This window comes from Vulpes lagopus, chromosome 8 (genome assembly GCF_018345385.1).
Source record: "Vulpes lagopus strain Blue_001 chromosome 8, ASM1834538v1, whole genome shotgun sequence".
NCBI lineage: Eukaryota > Metazoa > Chordata > Mammalia > Carnivora > Canidae > Vulpes > Vulpes lagopus.
In genome coordinates, this window is record NC_054831.1 from 66,372,782 (window position 1) to 66,385,883 (window position 13,102).

The following is a 13,102-nucleotide window of genomic DNA, read 5'->3' on the forward strand; positions in this document are numbered from 1 at the left end:
GAGCAAAAGTGTTTGAGGCACACTAGACAGAGCTAGCAAGTTAGCTGCCAGTACTAGCATTTACATGGCATGGACAGTACTCAATATGTTTTACCTAGGGAATGGAGAATAGCCGTTAATCTGGTGAACTAGTTAAATGGTACTAGAGTAAAAAGAGCTACTATCCTCTTATTTTATACTAATATCTTTCTGACATTGTTCCACAGAAAAGTTAAGTGTAAGTATTTTATTCAGAATTAAATAACTTCACCCTTTACGTTAGCTGAAGGACAATGGAGTTAAAGGTATAGGGAAGAAGGATAAATAAAAGTCTGCTGTAAAATAACTTTCTTTGCTGGATGTATTGTGTTGATTCAGGAAGAGCTACCAAAGGTCTATAGAGAGAAAAAAAAAAGTATAATACATCTAGGCTATTTCAAGTATGCATGTTTCATTTCCAATTTCATCCCAATCTTCTTCCTTAATATAGTGATCTTAACTCAGTTACCCTAGTATTTAAATACCTCTCTCATTGTTTTCATGTTTATTTCATTATTATTTTTGGTAATGTGATAAAATATTTACAAAGGGAGATCATTTAGTATAATTTTCATGGGATGCCTGGGTGGCTCAGCCTTCGACCCAGACTGTGATCCTGGAGTCTGGGGATCGAGTCCCACATCAGGCTCCCTGCATGGAGCCTGCTTCTCCCTCTGCCTATGTCTCTGCCTTTGTCTCTCTTCTCTCTGTGTATCTCATGAATAAATAAATAAAATCTTAAAAAAAATAATTTTCAGAAAATGCCTTTCATGTTATTCTATTGTAAAAAATTAACTGGTTCAGGGAAGTTTTTGGCTTAGTATAATAGTGTGAAATCTAGCTACTTATTTTTAAGACTAGTTCTGATCCCTTGGAAATCTTGTTTGAGCCAGTTTGCCTCTGGATCCTTTTTTTTAAGATCTTGAGTATGTTCCCTAAAATATTAAGACACACTCAAAAGAATTTCATCCTGTACAAATCTGTTGACTCACTGCCATCTAAAGTAGAATATCTGTTTTGCTATTGGAAGATAAAAACTAGAATGAAATTAAGTGAAAATAAAAGCAATACTGTTTCTAGGGTTTTTTTTTTTTCATGTTAAAACTCTGCATAAGTAGGTTTTTGGTGGGCTTAAACTTCACCTAGAAGAATCAAATAATATGGAGTTTTTCTGAGTGCTAAGTTTGACTTCACATTTTGATGTTTTGCTTTCCCAGGGTTTTGAAGGTGTTTCTTTCACGAACAGCCCAGCGGATTCCATATATGACTGGTGGACGGGTCATGAGGATGCTGGCAGTAATGCTCCTGGTAGTATTTTGGTTTCTTGTTGGCTGGACTTCGTCTGTTTGCCAGAATTTGGAGAGGCAGATTTCACTTATTGGCCAAGGGCAAACATCTGATCACCTCATCTTCAATATGTGCCTCATTGAGCGCTGGGATTACATGACAGCAGTTGGTATGTGGTCACTTATTTTGTGCGTTGTCTGGTCCTATTTCCTAAAATAGACTTCTTTAGAAGCCTTACCATACCCTTTTACAAAACTGAAAGAGATTTCACCTAATATGGTTTGGGTAAAACAATATCATGAAAAGGACAATAATGACATGTGGAATGCAGACTTTTTCTGAGTTTCCATTCTTTTTCAAAGGTATGTAGCTTTGTTGAGAAAATGTGGTCAAGTAAATTAGGAAGGAGAAATGCAGCAAATAAAAACAACTACTTCTTACAAAGAAACTTTCTGTTTTCCACCTTATCAGTGTATTCCCATTGTATTAACAATAGCTGTTTTCTTGATTTATTTCTTTAATTGGGAGGGGAAAAAAGGGAAACATACTAGTATTTTTTATATAGTTTTGGTCCTGTGATATTTCAGACTAGGGATGCAGGGCACGTTTTGAGTAGAGATCTTCCCTGCAAAAATTTTAATTAATCTATGGCTCTTCTAAAGATAATTTATTAGGACTTCTCTGGAGGTCCAGTATTCCACAAAAATGAAGCCATGCTCCTTGGGGTTGGTGAGAGACTGTTCCATGCCTGAAAAACTGGAGAACTTGGAAGAACCACATGATATCTGAGGCCAGAAGCATAGGTTTTTCTGGCACCTTGATTTTTTTGAAAAATGAGGAGGAGAAATCAACAGAAATTTTTCTGTTGTTAACATTAGGCTAGCTTAAGCCAAGCCTCTAAAGATACAAAAAATAATGAAAACAAATTTTTATTATTTTGTTGTCATTCCCCTCAGCAAACCACAGGACAAATCTTATTTTTATTTGGCAGTGAGTCTAATTCCTATTTTCTGCCCCCTCCCCCATATTTGGCAAATTGTTGGTTGAATATTCACATTTAGTGTTTTGCTAGAAGTTAATAACAGATATATTTAGTTTACAATTTAAATGTAATGATATTTTTCCTGGGCAAGATATTTCAGGAATTTTATAGGCCTGATATCCATAATAATGAAGCAATTGTGAGTATATAAAAAGAATGGTTATAATGATAATTTGTAAAGCCAACCTTCATTATTTTGATCAATAGCAAAAACATACCAGAAATTATCAATAGATATGTATCAGTAGATATCAATATTGAAGATAAAACTTAGAAGTTATCTGATTCTGACTTAAGTACAGATATATACAAATTCTATAGGTATAAAATTTCTACTCAATAGAAACCTCTAAAGTTGTTTTACATTCTTCAATCCAAGTTAACCAAACTAGGAAAAATCATTTTCCCACATTACTGTGAAGAAAAGCTCACTATATTTCTTTTCTGTTTTATAATACTCAAAATACACGCTTCATCATGGGTAGGGAATAAACAAGCAGAAAGCATGGCCTATTTACCTAGCATTATCTGTATTTTGTATACCTTGGTTTTGAGATATATTTAAGGCCTTTTAAAATGTTCTTTTACATTCTGAAGAAAATGACATTTATGGTCTCCTGTCTCTATGTAGAAATAAATAGGAAAATATAGCTGACAGTAACCTGCAATTTATTCATTATAAACTTTATATATAAGTAAAAGTTTCATACAGTAAACAAGACCCACTGAGTAAATTTCTTTAATGCTATGATGAGCACTTTGCAGGAGACATAAAATGTATGAAATTTCTGTTCCTCTTATCAAGTAGCTTACTATTGGTTTATATAAATAAATGGGAATTGTTAAAAGTTATTTTAAAAAAACAAAATTATGTGGTAAAGACTCTTGGTACAATAGTTCAATAAAGGAATACAACAGTTTGGACCAGAACCCAGGAATCTTTATTTTTTTTTTTTTTTTTAACCCAGGAATCTTTAAAGGGAAGTTCTTTGAGCCATGGATAACACAGGTTATTGTAAAGTGGTACAGAGAACATTCCCTTTGATAGGAATAGTGGTAGAGGTAGATGGAAATTATATTTCCTTAGAAGGAAATGTCCATCTAAGAAAGATTATGTTGGAATACATTGTGATTAATTCTGGATAGTTAGGTTTATTGTGGGTCTTGAAAACCTGTTAAGGAATTTGGAGAACCAGAAATGTGATATGATAAATCAGTAAAGTCAATATAGATTGCCTTTAGGAGAGAGAGAGAGGGAGGGAGGGAGAGAGAAAGAGAGAATAGACCAACCAATTAAATTCATGGGTTTAGGAGGAAGAATCATTAGAAGGGAGAAAGAGCAGTGGTTCTCAAAAGTGGTCCCAGAATCGATGGCAGCAGCACACCTGGCAACCTGTTAGAAATGTGCATTTAGGGGCCCACCTACAGACTTTATAGGTCAGACACTGGAATCGTGGGGCCCCACAGTTTGTGTTTAACAAGCCCTCTAGGTAATTCTGATGCTACTCTAAAGTGTAGAACTACTGACTTGAAGGAAATAATCAGATGAACTTACTAGAATATATATCACTTATCTTAACTGTGCTCTGGGCATTCCATGATACTTTGTTTCCCTGATCAATCACTAGAATATTCTTCACAATGATTATTTCAAGTCTTGTATTGCCTCCCCTTTTACACCTCCAAACTAACTAATATTCTTTTTTTCTCTTAAAAAAGTAAGATAGCAATCAGACATCAGTTGTCTTTCAATTCTTGTCAACATATCTGTAAATCTTCCTATATTCCTTCCCATTCTTATCCACCCCCCATGACCTAAACTAACTCTTGTGCCACATTCATTCAACATTAACACCCTTATCTCCAGTGACCTGTCTCACTTTCTATGACTTTCCTGTCATCTGAAACTCCCCTACCTCCCAAATCTCTCATTAAAGAATTCCATTCTGACCACAACTTTCTGTCTTACGTTATTTGTTTAACTACTTTGGCTGCAATAGCTCTTTATATTCATGGGCTATTTTTATTGTGTTTTACTGCCACTAAATTCTGCTTTCCTCCAAAGATACAGCTTACCAGGTAGCAAATTTTTCTACTAGCAAAGATGAAAACACATGAAAAAAGTAGGCATTCTTTAAATATAGTAATTCTGGATAATACCAGAGAAGGGGATGCACAGAGAGCAGGGAGGACTATGAGCTCACCTTCCTGCAGAGCCTGAGGTAGGTGGTATAAGAGAATAGCTTGAGATCCAGAGCTTGGGAGGGCTACAGAATGCAGTTCCTTGGACACTAAGCAGGTCTCAGTTACAGTAAGAAGAGAGAGAGAAGCTAAGAGAAGAGATTGATTGTTATGGTGGGAAGATCTAGGTCATGGCTCTAGGACTGAGTTAAAAGTAGTAAAACTTGAGAGGCAGGCATTAAAATAATACTTCCACAGGTGTTAAATGATAATGTTAGGGTCTCAGAAAATAAAAGACAAGTGACAGGGTGCAGAGACTCAAGAGGCGAGAAAAAGTTGAAAGGTGGTGATGGTGGCGGTGATTTTGTTAGCTCCAGGCTCTGTTTCCATCCTATAAACTACTAGAACACCTTCGTTTCAACACTTTTCCTGCAGTGACACATTTCTCTAAAGAAAAGTCGAGACACATGGTTTAACAAACAGGAACAAATATTTGAAATTAGGACTCTCTTAAAAGAATCAGAGACATGTGGTTGCTATGATTTTTTTTCACACTACCCTACAGCAATTCCATTTATTTATCTTTCACATATCTTACATTTTTCTTTCTAGTGCATGTAGCACTAGATATTCTGTATTTAACCTCTCTTAATTTAATGTTTTCTAATGTGCGGCAGATGCTTCTTTTCAGTTCTCTTTATATATTTCTATAAGTAGCATGTTTGCCCTTAGATTTTTTTATACTCAGACTGTTATTCAAGAATAAATTTTTGTATCTTCAGTCAGCCAAGAAGAAACCTGTACTAAAAGCTAAATTATTCCATTTCCTAAATGGAAATGTTTCTATATAGGGGACAGGCTGCAGAGAAGCAATAGATAGGTTTTACCTTGAGGCTGTGAAAATCATTGTCAGGAAGCTCTGTACACTTAGATTAGGTCAGGAGTCAATTTAGAAAAAAAAAAAGAGAAAGTGGTGGTTAATACATTTATAAACATGCATTCTGGATTAGCTTTACCTATCAAAAAAGGATCTATTTTTTAAAAATACAAATTAAAGAGTCACTTGAAAGAGTGCAATACTTGTCTTCCCACTGAAGTAGAACTCTATTTAGAAATGTGGGTCATAAATGTAAAGAATGGGTCTATTCTGTTTTTGCTCACTGTGCAGGGCACCTCCAAAACTGCTCAGACAGGTGATTTGCCTGCCGCAAATGTTTCAGACCAGGTTTAGAAACTGCTTGGTAAAATCTTCAAACCTCTATGAGACTCAGTTTCTACTTTGAGGAAATATGTGAAAACATAGAAAGGGAGAAAAGATGACTTTCAGAATCCCATTGTTATTTAAATATGTTTATAATTTTCAATTATCATGTTTGCCCTGTATAAAAAATTGTGAGGTCACCTTTAAATGGAAAACAAATAAAGGTGTAAACATTGCAACTATAAAAGACAGATGAACAGGCAATGTGAAAAGTGTTTTATAGGCCTAATAGTTTGGGAGTTTTTTAATGATTTTTAAAAATCTGGTGAGAAATTAACTTCAAATTGTGGACATTTCAGAATATTCCTGGATCAGACGAAATTCCTATAAAGACTTAAAGTGCTATACCGCTTTGAAAATCATCTATTAGAAAGATAATACTGTATTATATATATATATATATATATATATATATATATATATATATATATTTTATACTATTCATTTATCACCTGGCTCAGCACTTTGAATTTTTCTGAGTATGTTTAAATATATTATCTGCCATTCATATTCTTCTATCTCCTCATCCCTCTCCCAACCTGGTAGTTCTAACACTCCTCAACACCATTACTTAGCTTGTTCTCAGTATATCCCTGACACCTAACAAAGTATCTGTCAGCTCTTGATAAATATTTGCTGAAAGAATAAAGGATGAGCTCAGCTCCCTTTATCTTGTAATATTTTCTATGGTCAGAATTACACCAGTTGACGAAACATTTAAAGCTAAAATTCTAGGAGTTACACAGTTGTACCCACATTCATTTTAATGGTAAAGTGTATGTTCAGATTTTGAGAGGTATTTTTGAGCAAGTTACAGAAACTAAATTGGCAATCCTTAGCCTTTTTATGAATTCTATCCCTGACTTGTCCAATAGTCAAAATAAGTGAATGGCATAAAGCTGGCATAGCAAATCAGAATTATAATTTTCAAAATATCACATGATGCATTTATAAATATTGAACTAGAATGAAACTGATATGCTCTTGATTATTGTATTATTTGACCATCCTTTTAGAGCTATGTAAAGGACAAGGGGGTTTAGACTAGAAACATTCTTCTGAATAAAGGGAGAAAGCAAATAAACATGCTTGGGAGTGGGAATCTCCAATTTTTTTCTAAATCTATTTACCCTATTTAGTAAGTTGGTAATCAATTGTGCATGTTCAGGATTTTGCACAATAGCAATAAAATTTTTCATGGCTAAAAGTTAAGACTCTTACCCTAGGGGTTTCCTAATTTATTGGTAAAAACTGACAATTGAGTAGAATTAACTTCTTATACCTGAATTACCTTCATAATGTCATCGCTAGGATAAGGAAGACTACATCTTTTACACCTGGATTTAGTGCTTGTGGGTAGAGTCCTCCAATATGGGGCTTCCAGGTTTGGAATACATAAATTTAATAAAGGTGGTGATACAATGGAGTTCATTCTTTAGTTGGTTAGCAGTCAGTTTCTAACTACACATTCACAGAATAAACTGAAGATAGGGAAACAGTACGATGACTAAGATAAGTTGGAATAAGTGAGCAGACTCTTACCTTATCTATAAGAAACAATAAGGCAGCAAAAGGATGACTAATAGATAGATTGTAATGTCAAGGATGTGTGGAACTTCTATTCCACAGCTAAATCAGACTTTAGTTCAGACCTAGGCAAGCACATTTCTGTTTGGTTACTTCTAGGTAATGATAATCTAATGTGATTTAAAAGGGACATAATTGGGCAGCCTGGGTGGCTCAGAGGTTTAAGTGCCTGCCTTTGGCCCAGGGCATGATCCTGCAGTCCTAGGATCAAGTCCCATGTCGGGCTCCCTGCATGGAGCCTGTCTCTTCCTCTGCCTGTGTCTCTGCCTCTGTGTGTGTGTGTGTGTCTCTCATGAATAAATAAATAAAATCTTTTTTAAAAAAAGGGGGGACATAATTGAGACTAAGGCTAGTTTGCTGCCTTCCTTAACTGAGCACAAGAATATACACAAAAAGTTCTATCCAGCTTTCTATTTACCTTCTCTTATTCTACATATCTTTCTATATCGCTGTTGTGGCCTAATTCTCAATCACACTGATGTGATGTAATGACTATTCCTTGACAAGGACTCTTATAAATCAAGATCTTTGCCCATGTCTTCATAGTTGTGAAAAGTCCACCAGTATATGAAGTATCTTATGGTTTTGGAAACTTCTTAGAGCTTGACATCCCTTGCTATATATTTTATTCACCAACTTTGAAAGAAAGACATAGAGAAAAATCTAGCAAACAGGTATTATAAGCTTGGGTTCACATTCCATTTGGGAATTTTTAAATATTTGGTTGTTTAAGATAATACCAATATGGATTCCCTCACTGTTCTAAAGTTCTAATTCATTTCCATGAATTTCACATGGGATGTTTTCGCTGTAGAAAATGTAATCTTTGGGACGCCTGGGTAGCTCAGTGGTTGAGCATTTGCCTTGGCCTCAGAGTGTGATCCCAGAGTTCCAGGATCAAGTCCCACATTGGGCTCCCTGCAGAGAGCCTGCTTCTCCCCCTGCCTATGTATCTGCCTCTCTCTCTGTGTCTCTCATGAATAAATAAATAAAATCTTAAAAAAAAAAAAAAAACGTAATCTTTGCTATCCTCTTCTTCGTTGGCATGCTCTTCTTTGCTCTCTTCCTTCCTGGTATAGTACTTTAAACACACAAGACAATATGTTCAGTAATTTAATTAGTCATATGCCGATGTTTAGAAGAGACCAAGACCACAGTGACTGTCTTCCTGAGTTAGATAGGAAAATTCTAAAATAGCAGTTGTTTCTCAGGATTTAAATGCTTAATTACTGTAGAAGATGAGGCTATCGTATGACAGGTGAAATGTGATATAAGCACCATTTAATGAGCGTAGGGGAAAGTAGATTAGACTTCCTCTTCATCTGACTTAGATTAATGCTCATGATGTAGCTTCATTTACATGCATCTTCTTTTACTCCAAGGTACTATATGTCTTTTTTTCTAAGATTTTATTTATTTATTCATGAGAGACACAGAGAGAGATGGAGGCAGAGACACAGGCAGAGGGAGAAGCAGGCTCCATGCAGGGAACCTGACCTGGGACTGGATCTCGGGACTCCAGGATCACACCTTGGGCTGAAGGCAGAGCTAAACTGCTGAGCCACCAGGGCTGCCCTGTACTGCTGTATGTCTTAATCCACATTGTATCACTTGTTACTACTTTTAAAAAGTACTTTTAATGTCAGTCAAAGGATAATAGCCTAACCATGTAGATGGTTTATTTGCCTTGATTTGGGCTTACATTTCTAGAAACTCACACATACTTTTGGAAGGTCTTGCTTGAGTGTTTTTAGAAAGAGTGAAGTGGGCTTATTTTTTTGTGTACTTATATACCACCTCTTCAGAAAAATATTTTGTGTCTTTGAGGAGTATTTATGATGCTACAGGGCTGAAAGTACAAATTATTTTGTATCTTAATTTTTATCCTTACAGTGCCACTTTTCTTTTTGGAAGTTAAAGATTTTGTGATAGGGCTGGTAATTATCTTGCAACAGCTCCCAAAGGACATAGAGCAAGAATAACTAGGGTATCCATGGTGGTCATGGTTTCTTCGAAGGAGTTTCAGCTCCACAGTGGAACCCTGGCATTTTAAAGGGAGGCAGCAACATTAAGAAGGAAAACAAAAAAGCCTATGTTTTGTTGCTTGAAGAGAAATGGCCTATAGATTAACTCAGTTGTCAAGAAAATTTTGGCAGATCTTTTCCTTGAATGAAAAGGACTATCATAGCTTAAATAACAAGCTGCTGATCCATATGGACTGCAAGTTTCAGTACGTTCTCACAGCTCCACCCATTCCAATTCCTGCAGTAATCACAGAGAGCCTGGTGCTACCATTTCCTCTGAGATTAGATTACATTACATAGGAGTAGGAAAGTGTGTGGATTTTCAGTTTCAACTCACTGAGACCCACTCCCCAAGGTAGTCAACACTCTGGGATAAATTAAATAAGAAAGAGACCATTTGGCCAAGAAAATGGTAGAAGATTTGTAAAGACCATGTGAATCCCCCACTCAGTAGTCAAACAATGTCCTCCTGAGCCAAGCCTATTTCAGCAAAATTGTCTCAAGGATTCTAGTAGAAATTGAACAAGGAAGTAAAATTTTTTTAGCTTCCCAAAGAGAAAATGACACTGTAAGTATAAAATTAATAATAAAATGTCATTTTATTCTCTTCTTGCCCTTTAACACGAGTAACTACATCTCAAAGAAGTAAAATAATTTTCCACAAGGGTAGAATATAAACAAGCAAATATAAACCCCTATAATCATCATAAAACCACTCAAGCTAGCCCTTCAAAAAGTATGTGTAAATCTAGTGCGATAGCCCAAGCAAAGGCAAAAGAATTGTCAATGCTGTGAGTCTTTAAAAAAGATACAATTTAAAATATATTTTTAAATGGTAACAAATAATCCCAATTCCACGTCCCTCTTTAAAGGACACACAGGCAAAAGACAGGAAGAGGAAAACAAAATAATATTCTAGAAGACAGAGTTTAGAACTTGCTGCCCTGACATTGACCTTGTGCCCTGAGAGGTCCCCAATCTTATTCTGTCTTTGTGACTCTTCTTATATTCATGATCTTTAATGTGTGTCCATAATCTATGAAGTATCTGAATTTCACTAAATTAATGTTGCCCCATATCAAACTTTAAAAATCTTAAGTGTCCATACCAGAAACAGAGGGAAAAAAATATACCTTCCCTAACTTTCCCTCGCAAGATGCTATGGAGATTGTGAAAAACTTGACCCAAGTTCTAGAAATGTGTGAAAGGAAGCAATTAAGAAAAGCCAACATGCAAGTGTGTGACCATTCACAGCAGTAGGTAAGAGAATAGAATCATCAAGTCACTATATGACCTACACAGTATCTCAGACACAGGCTTAAAATTAGGGCATTCAGAATTTTGCCACAGCCTACGATAAAGCCTTCATACATGTAGATAATGTACAAACTGCATTAAGCACAGTGCCTGGCACATTCAACAGATGTTAGCTACAAAGTCAGATTGAGAGGACAAAAAGTCATTCCAAATGGAATAATAATTAGCATATGAATTGCTTAGAATACAAACAATTACTGCTTGGAAAAATACTTGTTTTCTTCAATAGAATTTAAAAAATATTTCCTTGGGTTTTGTCTATGCCTGTTGGTAATAGAGCAAAAGAAACCCTCAGGCAGAAGATGTAATTCAGAAAACACGGGTCAGGAACTAAGGAGCCTATGCTCCAGGCTCTGCTCTGCTGTGAACAGAGAGGGCAGCAGAGGTACAAGAAGATCCTCCACAGGCATATTCTGTACCCCAACACTGCCCATCCCTTGGCTCCTATGCTTCCAGAGAGCTGAGGAAGGAACAGTCATTCTTGCCTCCACTGTCCTACTTGTGAAACATACTACAACATCCACCTTCCACTCCATCATTCTCTATCCCAAAGCTGAACAAATTGACTTTAGGCAAGCACAATCACTGCAATTCACCAACCACCCACTGTTGGCAGCCACATACACACTCAAAAAAGTACCCTCCCCAGACCACGTGGTCTAATAAAGTCATTTCTAGTTTTAAATTTTATCAAAAGTATCATTCTCATTGTTGTAAGTATTGTTACTCTCATAACTGTCCTTATTTTAACCAAAGAAAAGGCAGCCAAGCCTCCAGAATATCAAGGCTCCCATATGCCAGTTGAACCAGATAGCACTGGAACTTGAGCTACTCTCAAGCATCATTGAAGTTGTTTGATTTAGGGGCATCTGGGTGGCTCAGTGGTTGAGCATCTCTGCCTTTGGCTCAGGTCGTGATCCCAGGATCCTGGGATCGAGTCCCACATCAGGCTCCCACAGGAAGCCTGCTTCTCCCTCTGCCTAAGTCTCTGCCTCTCTTTCTGTGTCTCTCATGAATAAATAAATAAATAAATAATCTTTAAAAAAAGTTGTTTGATTTAATACTTCATGATAACTTCTGTACCACCTACCATGTAATTAGCATGAAAACAGGAAACATTGAAGTGGGAGACTTAGAGAAAGATAGAGGAGGACATTAAAATAAATACTTGGACATTAAAAGAAATTAACCCTAAATTCTTCATCTGTGTATTTATTTGTGCCACATATTTTTAAAAGGGCTAAGAAGCACAAAATGTTATTTATTAAGAAAAAAAATGCCTTTGCAACATGGCAAACCAGGGTACCACAGCTTGAGAGACATTTGTACTTTGTTTTTCTCTCAGCCCTTGTGGCTGTTTTAAGATCACAAAGCTGAGACATCTTCAGTGTCCAAAAGCTGGTACTAATTCTTACTTCTTTGTTTGACCCAGCCCTTTGGAAAGATAATGTGAAATCATTTTCATTATGGCCTATTAATCTTTAAAAGGCTATGGTAGTTAACTTTCAAAGTGTTATCCCTTATAGATTAAAAGTAAAATACCTGTTTTCTGAAAGCCCTATTTGGATCTTTAACTATAAATGCAATTCCCTTTTTTACTATACTCATTCCTCCCATCAAAACCATTTAACAGCAGAAATTATTTTCTAAAGCAGAAGCACAACACATATTTCAACTCCCACGTAATAACACTGCAAAATTTGGTAACATCTGCATATTTTCTTTCCTAATTGCGATGTTAGTTTGAAGTTAATTATATGAAATTGATTTTTTCCCAAGCACAACTTTCATATATCACATTTAGTTTAATTGGTACTTTGAATAATAAATTGTTTTTCAGCTAGAGCATATTGTTTGATATTGCTAATGAAATGATTTTAATGTTAAGCTTAGCTATTAGGAGGAATCTTCTCTCATCGCGTATTTTTAAATACGCTTCTACATTGTAGCATCCCAATTAACCTAGCTATTTTCCTTTTTTTTTTCAATCTTCAGGATAACATTATATAAAAACACTACAAAAAGTGGCAGTAAATAATGTCTTTAAAAGGATATAGTGTTAATTACATGTGAATCCTTCAGTTTCAACATATTTTTGTGCTGGTGCTGTTTAATAATATTTTTGCATACTCTATTCTTAAGAGCCAAGCACATTACCAAACACATAGTGGCCCATTAGTAAACAGTGGTTGTGACTGCTAATAATAATGCCAATATGACCATTAGATCATGTCTAGACCCTGCAGTATTCGATGGAGTGGCAAGGTTAACAGAAAGTCTACATCTCTAATAACCTGAAACTAGTATCACTCACATTCTTTCAAACTAACAAATATTTATGGAATCTTATCTATGTATGCTCAGTACTGTTGCTATCTAAGTGGG

At 35.7% G+C, this 13,102-nt stretch overlaps 1 protein-coding gene across 1 annotated transcript in view; it reads left to right on the top strand.

Moving 5' to 3' along the window:
- The window catches only part of GPR158 (G protein-coupled receptor 158), a 405,508-nt gene that overhangs the window by 374,926 nt on the left and 17,480 nt on the right, over positions 1 to 13,102 (top strand). Inside the window, exon 7 of the mRNA XM_041764941.1 lies at positions 1,236 to 1,474. Coding sequence (XP_041620875.1) covers positions 1,236 to 1,474 — 239 coding nt within the window. The remainder of the gene's footprint in view (positions 1 to 1,235; positions 1,475 to 13,102) is intronic.